We start from the raw sequence: 13,712 nt of genomic DNA, 5'->3' as shown, positions 1-13,712 counted from the left end.
TTCGTATAATTCCATCATTTATGAAGGATAATTTTTCTGGGCATAGTATTTGTGGTTAAGATATTTTCCTTTAAGCACTTTGAATATGTTATTCCATTCTCTCCTCGCCTTTATGACTTTTTTTTTACCTGAAACATTTTAACTTTTTAAAATGTTTTATTGAGATTCCATGTTTTACAAAATTGCTAAGAAATGTTTCTCATGCACATAATTCCAACCCTTAACCCATCAGCATTGTGCCCAACTCTTGTCCCAAGGACATCCAGAGCACTCCCACTGATCCACACAATTTAATTGTGTGGTCAGTTCTCTCATTCTGCTCTGGCCTGTATGATATCCAAAGGGAAACTGACTGATGGTCTTGTGCAGTTTTATTATAAGTCATGATTCATTACTTTTTCTTGCTACTTTCAAAATTATCTCATTGTTTTTACTTTTACCATTCTGTTATAATGCATCTTAACAGCACAGCGGGTAAGGTGCTTGCCTTGCACGCAGCCGACCTGGCTGACCCAGGTTTGATTCCTCCGCCCCTCCTGGAGAGCCTGGCAAGCTTCTGAGAGTATCTCGCCCGCACGGCAGAGCCTGGCAAGCTACCCGTGATGTATTTGATACGCCAAACACAGTAAAAAATGTCACAATGGAGAAGTTACTGGGCCTGCTCGAGCAAAATCGATGAACAATGGGAGGAGAGTGACAGTGACAACATCTTAATAATATTTGTATTTACCTTGCTTGGGTTCCTTTGAGTTTTCTGTATCTAGATGCATCTCTCCCTCCCCCCCCCCAAAAAAAAAAGCTGAAAGTATATTCAGGTGTTATGTCCTTAAACAAGCTCTATGTCTCTTTCTCTTTCTTGGTCTTCCTTTGTAACTTCTATGATGTGACTGTGATGTGAATGTGTTCATTCCATGTAATGATCCCTAATTCACATAGGCTTTCTTAACTGTTTTTTTGTTATTCTTCACTTTGTGTCTATAAATTGAAATGATATATCTTCAAGTTCTTTGATTATTTTTCCACATTATAAAACTTGATGTTTAAGTTATATACTAAATTATATTTTGGTTGCATTCTTCAGTTCCAGGATTTCTGTTTGGTAACTTAGTATAGCTTTAATTTATATACTAAGTTTCTCCTTTTGTTAATATACTGTTTTCTTGATATTGTTAAACTGTTTATCTCTGATCTTTTATATTTCACTAAGTTTCTTATAGATAATTCTTTGAATGATTTTTCAGGAAAATTAGAGATTTCCATTTGTTGGTATTGGTTACTGGCACCTTATTATTTTCTTTAGTGGAGTATTGGTTGCCTAGTTCTTCATGATTCATATACCTTTATATTTATGTCTGTTTACTTGACAAAAGAAGCACAACTTCTAGCGTTTACAGACTTGTTTCTTCAAGTAAAGTCTTTATCATGTGTCTTCTCCAATATAACAGTATCACCTCCAAAATCATAGTCATGCTGGATTGGAATCAGTTTTACATCTGCTAAGTCTGCAGCTGGAAAGATAGTACAGGGATTAAAGTGCTTGCTTTACAGATAGCCAACCTGGGTTGAGAGCCAGGAGTAAGCCCTGAACACTGGTGGCTGTGGCCCAAAGCCCTCATATCCTTCAAAGGATCACAGATCTATCCTTTATAAAGCTTAGGATAACTTTCCTATGGTTATAAAATGTTAAGATTTTCAAAGTTATTGTAATCAGAGTTCATTCACATTCGTATTTATTAAAATAGTCCCTAACAGCATTTAAAAAGGATGATGCATAAATCAGACTATTCAACTGTTGATTTGGAAAAAAGGGGAAAAAACCTTAAGCTCCATGAATTTGAGTCAGAAAACATTCCTAAATTTAGTATTGTGGCTGGCACAATGTTTTGAGTGATAAAGTTCAAGTAGGGTATTTTCTTCTAGTTATAAATAAAAACATACTATTGCTTTTATTTTTTAATTAAATTTTATTTTTAAATTAAATTTTTACATTTAAATTTAAATAAAATTTTCAAATTTAAAAATTAAATTTTATATTTAAATTTAAATTTTTAATTTTTAAATTTAGAATTAAATAAAATTTTTAAATTTAAATCTAAAATTTTAATTAAAATATAAAATATATATTTTATTATATACTAATGATCTCCAGGATAAATACAGAATTATGTATCAATCAAATGTCATACTAATTTTAGGATTCTGCTGTAGAATTTGACAGTGCAGGGAGATTAGCCACATTTACTACCAATGATAATATACGTGTCTGATCTCTTTTTTTATCTGGGTTATATTAACTTAAATATTACAAATCTGTCCATAATTAAATTTCTTAAAATGACAGGCTATATCATGAGGCTGAGATTTATTTCAGCTTCATTTGGTTACTAAGGATTTTCAGATATCTTATCCGGAGTATGTGCCTTCTAAGTATGAAGACCACTTATATATCTGAGGTTGTTAGTGTTTAAAGGTATATAGTGCTCTCGTCAACCTAGTAGTGAACTATAATTCTTTGATACATTTGAGTCTTTTGAATTTCTATACCCTCTCTAAACAATAATTCTTCAAAGTGTGGTCCTGGCCAAAAAGCATCTTTACCTGAAATCTTGCTATAAATGCAAATACTGAGAACTTACTCTCTACCTCTGAATATGGGGATCACCACTCCATAAGCTTTCCAAGTTTGTTTTTGAAAGATCTCCATTTTTTTTCATCATTGCTCAAGTTTACCCCACTTGTCCAGAGGAGTTTGCAAGAATTCTAAAACTTGAATCACAAGTAAGAAGCAACAGCTCAGAACTAATCCAAAGGAGTCTTGATAAACATTATGTCTATATATTTAAGTATTTGTTGAAACATTACTGCAAAAAAAACTATGATCAAAGCTTTTGGGGTTGGAGCAATAGCACAGTGGGTAGGGCGTTTGCCTAGCACGCAGCCAACATGGCCAACACAAGTTCGATTCCCAGCATCCCATATCGTCCCCAAGCACCGCCAGGAGCAATTCCTGAGTGCATGAGTCAGGAGTAACCATTGAACATTGCCGGGTGTGACCCAAAAAGCGAAAAAAATAAAAAAAGCTTTCATTCCTGAGAAATCATCATGTCTTGAGAAAATCTCCACACTAGCTACATAATGTATTATGCAATACACAGAAATATATAGCATATAATATGCCATCATGTATCATTTGTAAATATGTAATTTAAGTATTCTTTAGTCACAAGTAAATATTTTGGATAAGAAACTTTTATTTTAAAAATATTGGCCCTATCTGTCAGTGTAATAGGAGATATAGAAGATTTGACAATTCATTACTGGTGACAAACATACTGCTTACAACAGTACAGGGGTGATGGGTGAAAGAAACAACTAGCTAAACCAGACTGGATCATAGAATGATTTCATGCATACACTTTTCTTTACCTGGAAGTGGTATTCCAGTACTATGAAGTGTTCACATTTTTCTAACCAGATTATATAGTGCCTAGAGACTCTTTCTTTGCCTTTTGTCTTCTCTTGACTTAAAATATTTGAAAACGAGATAAGATTAGTGTAAGAACATTGTATGTCTAAAACTCAGCTATTAATAAATTTGTAAACCACAGTTCTTTAATAAAATTTTTAAAAATTGAAGACTAGATCACTATGATCATCAGCAGAAAGAGAACACAGAAGAGATGTGAACAACTGACATACCAATGATAATTAAATTCAGTTTTTTATCACTTTTGTTTACATGACAGTTTTCCCGTCCTTTGCCTCTTCAATGAATATCTTTCTCCAACTCATAAATTCCTCAATCCTGGTTTATTTTTATATCAGTCTACCTTCCTTTTAAAGTCTATTTTTCTCCAATACTATTTAAAATCTTTGACATGTGACTAGAGAATTAATATTTAAATGGAATATACTTTTCTTTTTTTCTTTTTTCTTTTTGGGCCACACCCGGCAATGCACAGGGGTTACTCCTGGCTCTACGCTCAGGAATTACTCCTGGCGGTGCTCAGGGGACCATAAAGGATGCTGGGAATCGAACCCGGGTCGGCTATATGAAAGACAAATGCCCTACCCGCTGTGCTATTGCTCCAGCCCCCTGGAATACATTTTTTTTATGGTGGTATAGTATGTGCTCTATATTTTTTGTTTTGGTGCCAAACCTGACTGTTCTCATGGCTTAATCCTGGCTCTTCACTCAAAGGTCACTCCCAGTAGGTTCAGAGGATGCTAAGGGGTGCTGTAGATTGAGTCCAAGTTGGCTGCATCCAAAGAAAGCACCTTATCTACTTATACTATCTCTCAGGCCCCCTATGCTATATCTTACTGAACTAATGCATACAGCAATAAAATGTTACTATTATAGAAAAATATTTTGGTATATGTTCATAGACATTATATGCAAAAATATAATTTGTATAAAGATTGATTTATAATATGTTCAACTATAAGATGAATAAATAAGAGAATACCCAACAGCAAAGTAGTACTTTTGGAATTATTCTTATTTTTTTCCAATATCTTCTTTCTTGAGACTCTAAAGAGACATATGTTTTTAATATTTAATTGTAGTTATCATGATTTACAATACTGTAAGTGACATGGTTTTATACATACTGCATTCCAACATCTCACCCTCCACCAGAATTTCCTTTTCATTACCCCAATTTCTTATGGTCCCCACCTCAAACCTCCAGTTTAGGTTGTTTCCAGATTTTAGCTCTTGTGAAGAGTGCTGCAATCAACATAGGAGTACAAATGTCTTTTCTGCATTGAGATTTTGAATCCATGGGGTAGATACCCAGTAGTGAAATTGCTAGGTCATATGGAAGTTCAAGTCTTAGTTTTCTAAGAAGTGTCCATACTGTTTTCCAAAAAGGTTGAACCAGGTGACATTCCCATCAGCAGTGAGTAACGGTTTCTTTTTCCCCATATCCATGCCAACAATAGTTGTTTTTGTTCTTTTTGATATTTTTACGTTCTTTTTGATATTCGAGTCTCATTGGTATCAAGGGATAGCTCATTTTTGTTTTAATTTGCATTTCCCTGATGATCAATATGTAGAGCATTTTTTTAATATACCGAACTGGCCATCTTTATATCTTCCTTGAGGAGTTTCTATTCACCTCTTCCTACTTTTAGATGGGGTTGGTTATCTTTTTCTTGTTAAATTTTACAAGTGCATTACTATTTAAAAAGATTTTGGGCTACAGAAATTGTCCTGTGGGGAAGATTCTTGGCTTGCATACAGTCGATCTGCATTTAATTCCTCACACCACACTTGGTTCCCTGGGCACTGTGCGGATTGACCCCCCTAAGCACAGATGTAGTAGTAATCTCTGAGACCCCCAAAATACAAATGGTTACATAGAGATAGTACAGGGCTCAAGGAGCTTGTCTTGAATGTGGCAAAAGCTGTTGAATACCTAGCACCACATATGATAGCCCAAGCACCACCTGGAATGATCCCTGAGCAAAGAGCCAGCCATATGCACCACTGGTTATAAACACAAACAAAAATACAGATTTTAATGGAAGAAAATAAGTTACATTACAAATGTGATTAACAAGGAAATAAAACAAGGGAACATTATCAAATAATAGCAAACCCTTTGATTTTGAATAAAGAACTGAGGTTGCCAAGTGGTAGAAAAGATTGGAATGGGGGTTTGAGGCAGCAAAAGTGACACAAAGACACTGGCAGAGGGTCTTTGGTACTTGATGGTGTAAAGGTGCAATCCCTTTTTATATCAAACCCATATACCTTAAAATTATTATAACCATGATACCTCAACTATAATACATATGACATAGAAAATAATGTGCTAATTCTTCATGTTGTTGGTAAGAGTTTTGTAGGTATTCAAAAGTAGTACACAAACATTTGACACTCCAGGAGGAGTTTCAGGTCCCCTAATCCTCATAATGTCAAGCCTCAATTGTACTTAAAATGACCCTGGGGATGTCAATTAAATTCAAAACACATCTCCCATAGATAAGATTTTTTCCATAGACCCTGTTATGAAGTAGTTAACATTTACATGTTCATGTTAATTTTCATCTCTGAGTTTTCCCTAACAAGTTATGATCATAGAATGGTCAATATATCAGACTACTAAAATGAATACAGACATGTGAGTTGCAGGAAATGCATCTAAATGTCCTTAAAGTCAGAGGGAGTGTCCTGAAGCCATCCAGGACACTCCTTTTGACTTTCATGTCTTTATACCACATGGGCATTAAATTTTCTATGCCAAAGGCAAAGTGCATTATGCCCTGAAATTTATGAGAGTGTCAATTCACCTTGATCTAAAAATCAACTAATACACTTATAATCAACAGGGAAGTATAAAAGAGAGCTAAGGATATTGATATTGGTAGACTCAGCATATTGATAATATTTAGAATTGAGATGAGTTATGAATCTCAATGTTGCATTCTAGAAAACAAATTGACAAGAAGAAATCTACCCAGATGATTAAAGACTTCTTTCTTGTTCCTAGAAACAACAAAAATTTGGGATATTTATGCTACAAAATTAATATGAGATTACATGGCAGTAATTATCAAATAGTAGTTGATATATAAAGATTTCCATGTAAAAGAAAGACTAAAGAAAGCAGATCTTAAAGCCATTTCTTTCATTAATATTACAACTTTTGTTCTAATAATCAAACTGATTTATATGATGTGATTTCATATTGCTATGTTTTCCAGATAAGATAAAAAAGATATCATTAAAAACTATATGTATATATGCATGTACATACGTACACATAAACATGAACACATATATATGTTTTGGGCCAACACCAGTGATACTCACACAGGGCTCTGCATTCAGAGGTCACTCCTGGCAGGTGCAGGAGACCATATGGGGTGCAAGGATTAAACCCCAGTCTGCCACATACAACGCAATAGTCTTACCCATTGTACTATCTTCCCAGTCTCCAAATCAATATATTTTCTATTATAATCTAGTATAACAAGATTTTCAGTTCCCAAATCCAAGAATGGACTACCAGTAAAGTATCAATTATTCCCTGTTTTGTTTTCTCTTCAACAGAAAATTACACAGTTCATACAATATGCAAAGCATTTCCCCATGCTTAAGCCAAGTGCAGTTTTTGCTCTTTCATTTGAAGCAGGGAAAAATAATGGCCAAAGGCAAGATTGTATGACTATAACAACATACTGTGTAGGTCTGTGGGAAAAGCAGAATATTACACGTTACTGAATTCTCTGTGAAAATCAATAAGGGCTTCTTTCTCTGGTCTCTCAGAAATGGGACTTTCGGAAATGTTTGTGAAAAGAAAAGAATGTTTTCATGCACTATTGTTTTATTTATAAGACAGTGGCTTAGACTTTACTCTGTAATATTGTAATGTGTTTTGACAGACAATAAAGATTATGATGCATACTTATCGTACACTAAAGTGGATCCTGACCAGTGGAACCAAGAGACTGGGGAGGAAGAACGGTTTGCTCTTGAAATCCTACCTGATATGCTAGAAAAGCATTACGGATACAAGCTGTTCATACCAGACAGAGATTTAATTCCAACTGGAAGTAAGTTAACATTTCCATTTTCAAGTGTGCATAATCTTGTGTATGTCTGTGCAATCATCACTACTTTTTCTTTTTGTTTTGGAGCCATACCGAGCAGTGGTCAGGGCTTACTCCTGGTTCTGAACTCAGGGATCACTCCTGGTAGGGCTTGGGGGAAATTATGGGATACAGGGATTCGAACTTGGGTCAGCCCCATGGAAGGCAAGTGTCTTACCTGCTGTTCTCTAGCCCCTGTGTAGTTATCACCTTTTAGAAAGAATTTTAACTTTGGAGTCTTCATATCTTTTATCTGTCATTTTGTCAAGGAAGAAATGTCTGTGCCTTCATATGTAACTCAATTTTTGCTACCTCCAAGGAACTACTTCTACTCTTTTATAAAGAATCCATTTTATGAGACTTGACACTTTAAAAATATCAAATAGGAAATTTTTTTAACTGGAGGAAAATATTTCTAACTTTGATCAGTAAGTGCCAAACTCCATCCAAGTTGATCACTTTGCTTTTCTCCTCTTCTCAGTCTTTCCCAACAAACCATTTTCTGTGAATGCGCAAATTTTCAATTTCAAAAACCTGTGTGCAGGATTTCAATTTCCCAAACCTTCCAGGATTTGGAAAACCAAAATGTTCAATTCACACCTTTCTGATGTATCTCTTTCTCTTTTGCAGCATATATCGAAGATGTGGCGAGGTGTGTAGATCAAAGCAAACGGCTAATTATTGTCATGACCCCAAACTATGTAGTCAGAAGGGGCTGGAGCATCTTTGAGCTGGAGACCAGACTTCGAAACATGCTTGTGACTGGAGAAATTAAAGTGATACTAATTGAATGCAGCGAACTCCGAGGAATTATGAACTACCAGGAGGTGGAGGCCCTCAAGCACACCATCAAGCTCCTCACGGTTATTAAATGGCATGGACCAAAATGCAACAAGTTGAACTCTAAGTTCTGGAAACGTTTACAATATGAAATGCCTTTTAAGAGAATCGAACCCATTACACACGAGCAGGCTTTAGATGTTAGCGAGCAGGGGCCTTTTGGAGAGCTGCAGACTGTCTCGGCCATTTCCATGGCTGCGGCCACCTCCACAGCTCTAGCCACTGCCCATCCAGATCTCCGTTCCACCTTTCACAACACGTACCACTCACAAATGCGTCAGAAGCACTACTACCGAAGCTATGAGTATGACGTACCTCCTACTGGCACCCTGCCTCTAACCTCCATAGGAAATCAACACACCTACTGTAACATCCCTATGACACTCATCAACGGGCAGCGGCCACAGACAAAATCAAGCAGGGAGCAGAATCCAGATGAGGCCCACACAAACAGTGCCATCCTGCCACTGTTGCCAAGGGAGACCAGTATATCCAGTGTGATTTGGTGACAAAATCGAGGGACACCCTGTCCCTGAGCATTTGAGTGGGTCTGCAGTCCAGTGCCTGGAACTAAATCCTCGACTGCTGCTGTTAAAAACATGCATTACAATCTCTAGAACACGAGGAAAAACAGGGTCTTGTACATATGTTTTTTGCAATTTCTTTGTAGCATCAGTGTCTTCCTGTTTTACCATGTCTCTTACCATCACATTTTTGACTTTGTTTTATATGTCATTGGAATTTGTAAATTTACATTTTTTTAAAGAAGAGACTTATGTATAGATAGAAAACCCTTTTTTGCTTCGTTAGTTTACTTTTAGAATGGGTTTTTATTTCCTTTTCTTGATTTTCTTTTGCTTTTAACATTTCCTTGGGGTGCTTGGACAAATCTATCCACTGGGACAAGGAGCACCGGATCCTCTCTTTGGTTCTGCCTAGAATCAGCAGGGCCACTTGGGCCTTCAGAATGCAGTGCAACGAACGCCAGGATTGCCATTTGTGGGGAAAAAAAAGAAGAACACTTGTTTATAGGAGGGCCCTGCCAATCAGAGCCCTGAATCTCTTCCTTGTCCCGCCTCATTCCCCACCACTATCTTTCTAATGGTGGCATGATGTGTAAACTCTGAGGAGGGGTGGGGGTGGGCCTAACTGTCTTAACATTTAATTCACTGCTCGTCAGAATACACTCCAGACCCAAAAGTGTGCTAGCCACTTGACTGTGATCAATGCCTAGTGCTAAGACGAGAAGATCAAGGGCACGAAAATGGGGGGAGAGAGTGTTGTTTCCGTTTGTTAAATGAGTTGATGTACCCTTATATAAATATATATATATATAAACACACAACAAAACAAAATAAACAAAAAAAACACAAAAAATCCACAAAAACAACAAAAAAAATCAAACCCTATATTTGACCACTTCCTGGAAAGGCATGAATGTGTTTGTGACTGTTTTTGTTTAATATTCTACTTCCTCTTTTCCCTCTATAATTTTACTGCAAATGAGATTATGTGCAAATGCCAGGCAAGTTATCTCAGAAGGGTGAATCAACACAAGTCTAATGAAATTTACATTGAAGGCTTCCAAACCAAAGGGAAGGACAGGATGTGTCATCAAATATGTTTTGTCACTTTGTATTATACAAAATGTTATTTTCTAAAGAGTCAGAAAAAATCTGTGAAACTTATTATGGGGTCCCTTGTATTTAAGTGTGAATTCACTGTATTTACTTTTCACTGCTACATTCAGAATCAAGTGTTTGGTTTCAATTTGTGAAAATATGCAAAACTTGTTAATAGCAGAGTGTTTATATAAAAACTCAGAAGGTCGAACATAAGCATACCAACAGAAATCAGTACTTCAAAGTGAACATTATTTATAAAAATAGTTTTTAAATTAGAAGAGAAGGTGTTTCAAATAATTTTACTGTATAAAGAATTACTTTTCTTTTAACTGTATAATTGTATCTTTCAGAAACAGAAAGCTGATGCTCCCAGGAAATACATTCCTTACCATTAACTTTATGTTTGAAATCAGTGACATGAGCAGTTAATATATATTCATATTGAAGATGATGCAAAGTTAACCACAAAGGAACTTGCAGTGGGCATAACTGTTAAAATATTACCTAAGTAGCTTTTAGTTAAAAAATATCAATGTGATTTAAAAAAAACACTGATAATAGAACTTCTACATTGCTTTAGTGATTCATTGTAGGAACTTCCATTCCAGTCATTGTCTGTGGGCTCGTGTAGTGACTATTGTATGTTTGGTTTATTCCTACCACCAAATAATGAGTAAACAATTCTACAGTTTTGGTCACAATACTAAGGTGTGAGTTGGCCACAAAAAAAAACCCAAAAAAACAAAAAAACACAAAAACACAAAAAAACCTACAACTTCAAGAGAGTTCACTGGGAGGGTAAAATTGAATTACAAATGTATGAGAGATGAGTTTTAACAATTTTGTAACAATGCAAAGGTCTAAGTATTTCTGTGACAAAGTAAAGGAGCCTTGGGATGTGCATTGATTTTTATTTGCTTAAAAATGTTGATTTCCCTGACAATTCACCTGGGTCCTTCTCTGCAATCTGTTCTTTATTCCCGTGCTCCCCTTGGACCTGTGTCACTTTTTCACAAACCAGAACTGAAGCTTCAAGGACACATAAACATTAATGTCAGCTTTGCACAACCAGTTATTTTCAGAATTCGAGAAGGCCATTGTTTACTTTGTTCTATGGACATCTGTCAGGGACTGGTGGCAGTGAACCTCATTGGACTGGATTCCAGATTCCCACAGTGCTCAGAAAACTGTAAACATGGCAATGGCCTGGTTTATTTCTTTTTTTTTAATTCTTTAAGTGCACGATGGAAGTGTGGAATAAATGTAGAGGAAGTAATCAGACCACAGTCATATTTTAGGCATCCATAGGTGTTAATTTAGCTGCATTGGGAGTACATTATTTGTTCTATTTTTAGTGTAGATTTAAGCACTTTGAACAGCATGATTCAGGGATTGATGGGTAATATTTGATATTCTCACAACTTAAGAAACGTTTTTAGTTTCCGCTAATGCTTTGTCATATTTTAAAGAAATGAAATAAATGGAGAAGCTATCTACGCTTTAGAAACATCCCTCCCAAGTATTCCTCTCTCAGCTCCATGTGAGAAAAAAATGAAGGAAACTATCATGTGCTCACGTGCTCTGTGTTTAACAAAGGTTATGTTAGAATTCACAATAAAAGAGAAAAATATTTCCCTAATGCTTAGGTTTCATCTCTCTCTCTTCTCTCTCTCTCTCTCTCTCTCTCTCTCTCTCTCTCTCTCTCTCTACTGGGAATACAATTATTCTAGTTTTAAAAACACAGTTGAAAGCATGAAAATGTAGCCACGCTGAGAAGGGGCTTCTGGACTCTGACATGTGTGATGTTTAACATTGTCTGTTTCTCATCAGTTACTACTAGGCTCCAAGTAACATGCTTTGGATTCATAAGTCCATCTGGTTCTTTAATGTAATCTCCACTCGTTGCCTGTGAGCATCCTAATCTTTATACTGGTGCTCAAATCTTTTCTCCAGTCTGCTACGTGCAGAGAAGAAATTTGTATCTCATGCAGCCAGATGATTTAAAATTAAATCAAATCTAAATTCAATATGCTGAGTTAAGAGACCTTAGTCTATTATATTTCTATATCTAAGTACCTGATTTCTCAGTCAACAATTTTGTGTTTATTATTTTCTTCATAGTATGTGTTTGTATTCTGTTGATGAAATCTTAATTATATAGATGCTATTTCCCCCTCATTTTGCTCTTAATTAGCATTCTAGAACAAGAGCAAATATTAACTGAGAGCCGAACCCTAAACTCCAAGTTTTATTTATCCTAGAATAGACATTAACTGAGAGATAACATGTTTGTAAATTAAGACGAACATTTCTAGGAAGCATTAATTCATACATTTTAAAAATTATTTTTGATCCTAGATTTATACCCTATTTTTCCACTTGAAGAAGTGATTTTATCTTGTACTTTATCTTTCTTTTAAAATTTAGTCTGTTTATATCATAGTCTCAGAAGAAAGCTACTGAAATTCAAGATAGGCCACTGGTATTGTGTAAATCAAATGACTGAACAAAAGTAAGATGATACACAAACATGGAAGAGGAAAACTCCTAATTGTCTCTTATCCGCACTTACTTGGTCATTATTCACATTAATTTAATTATATATGAGAATTGAAATATTATAAAATGGATTAGAAATTCCACCTATGATTATATAATCCATATCACTGGAGATGTTTTTAATAATATAAACTGTTATTATAAAGAGTACCCTAAAAGGAAGAAGGAAGAACTTACCAATGGAAGAACTCTTCCTTGATTTATTACAAACACTTTCCACTTTATTGTTCTGGGAAAAGAAAGTAAAAAATGTTCGAATTTCTATTATTCTTACCAATAAATCTTAAAGTTGGGTTCAAAAGCAACTTGTGTCAATAAAAAGAATCTAAGGAAATAATGAAGACTTGGAATATCAAGCAGAATTGTGAATGTGTACAAAAATATGTTTTCTTGGCTTTGAGTCTCAAAGACATCGATCACTTAAGAAACTACTGATGTCTGGATTTAGAGTACAATCTTAGAAACGGACATTCAAATAAACCAGACATAGCTATGGACATGTTAAGTATACTATTATTTACTTTCACTAATGACAATTTAGAGCACAATTATTCTTGTAATAGAAGGAGGCAATTCCTCTTCCAAGATAACTTTACTCTGTGGGAGACTTGGTCAATAATGACAGAAAACGTTACATGATGACAGGCATCATATTCATGTCCAGATAAATTAGAACTATCATTACTATTGTAGTTTATTCATTTCCTAATTTACTTTGTTTGTGGAGATGTGAAGTCAGGTAATTTGTAATAATATCTTATTTCACTAAACTTCTTTATGATTTGGATTTAATCCTGTTTCCTACAACAAATTAAAGAATTCAGTCAGTACAGGAATAGTAAACAAAATCATTTGAAATGGTTGTCCTAGGGACCCAGTTTTCCCACGCCCAAGTTTAAAGTTGGTTATTTACTTTATTTTCAGCTATTGAGCTTTTCGGGGTTTCAGAATTTAAGATAATTTCCGAGCATTATGAGGATTTTAAAGACTAAATTGAAGACGTGTTAATTATTTAAAGTTTTGCTCTTTACTTGTGATTGGTAGCAAGGTAAAACTTTGCTTTGTTAATTATTTATATACTGTCAC

At 35.1% G+C, this 13,712-nt stretch overlaps 1 protein-coding gene across 2 annotated transcripts in view; it reads left to right on the top strand.

The window, feature by feature from the left end:
* The window catches only part of IL1RAPL1 (interleukin 1 receptor accessory protein like 1), a 1,428,491-nt gene extending 1,416,767 nt beyond the window's left edge, over positions 1 to 11,724 (top strand). For both annotated transcript variants that reach the window (XM_056131181.1, XM_056131180.1), the window contains 2 exons: positions 7,396 to 7,566; positions 8,233 to 11,724. In XM_056131181.1, coding sequence (XP_055987156.1) covers positions 7,396 to 7,566; positions 8,233 to 8,951 — 890 coding nt within the window. In that variant the 3' untranslated portion in view covers positions 8,952 to 11,724. The remainder of the gene's footprint in view (positions 1 to 7,395; positions 7,567 to 8,232) is intronic.
* The last annotated feature ends 1,988 nt before the right edge of the window (positions 11,725 to 13,712 follow it).

The sequence above is a fragment of the Sorex fumeus genome, unplaced genomic scaffold, assembly GCF_029834395.1.
Source record: "Sorex fumeus unplaced genomic scaffold, SorFum_2.1 ptg000086l, whole genome shotgun sequence".
In the NCBI taxonomy this organism is placed as follows: Eukaryota; Metazoa; Chordata; class Mammalia; order Eulipotyphla; family Soricidae; genus Sorex; species Sorex fumeus.
Note: the sequence above shows the minus strand (reverse complement) of the source record. Positions and strands in the feature narration are given on the sequence as shown.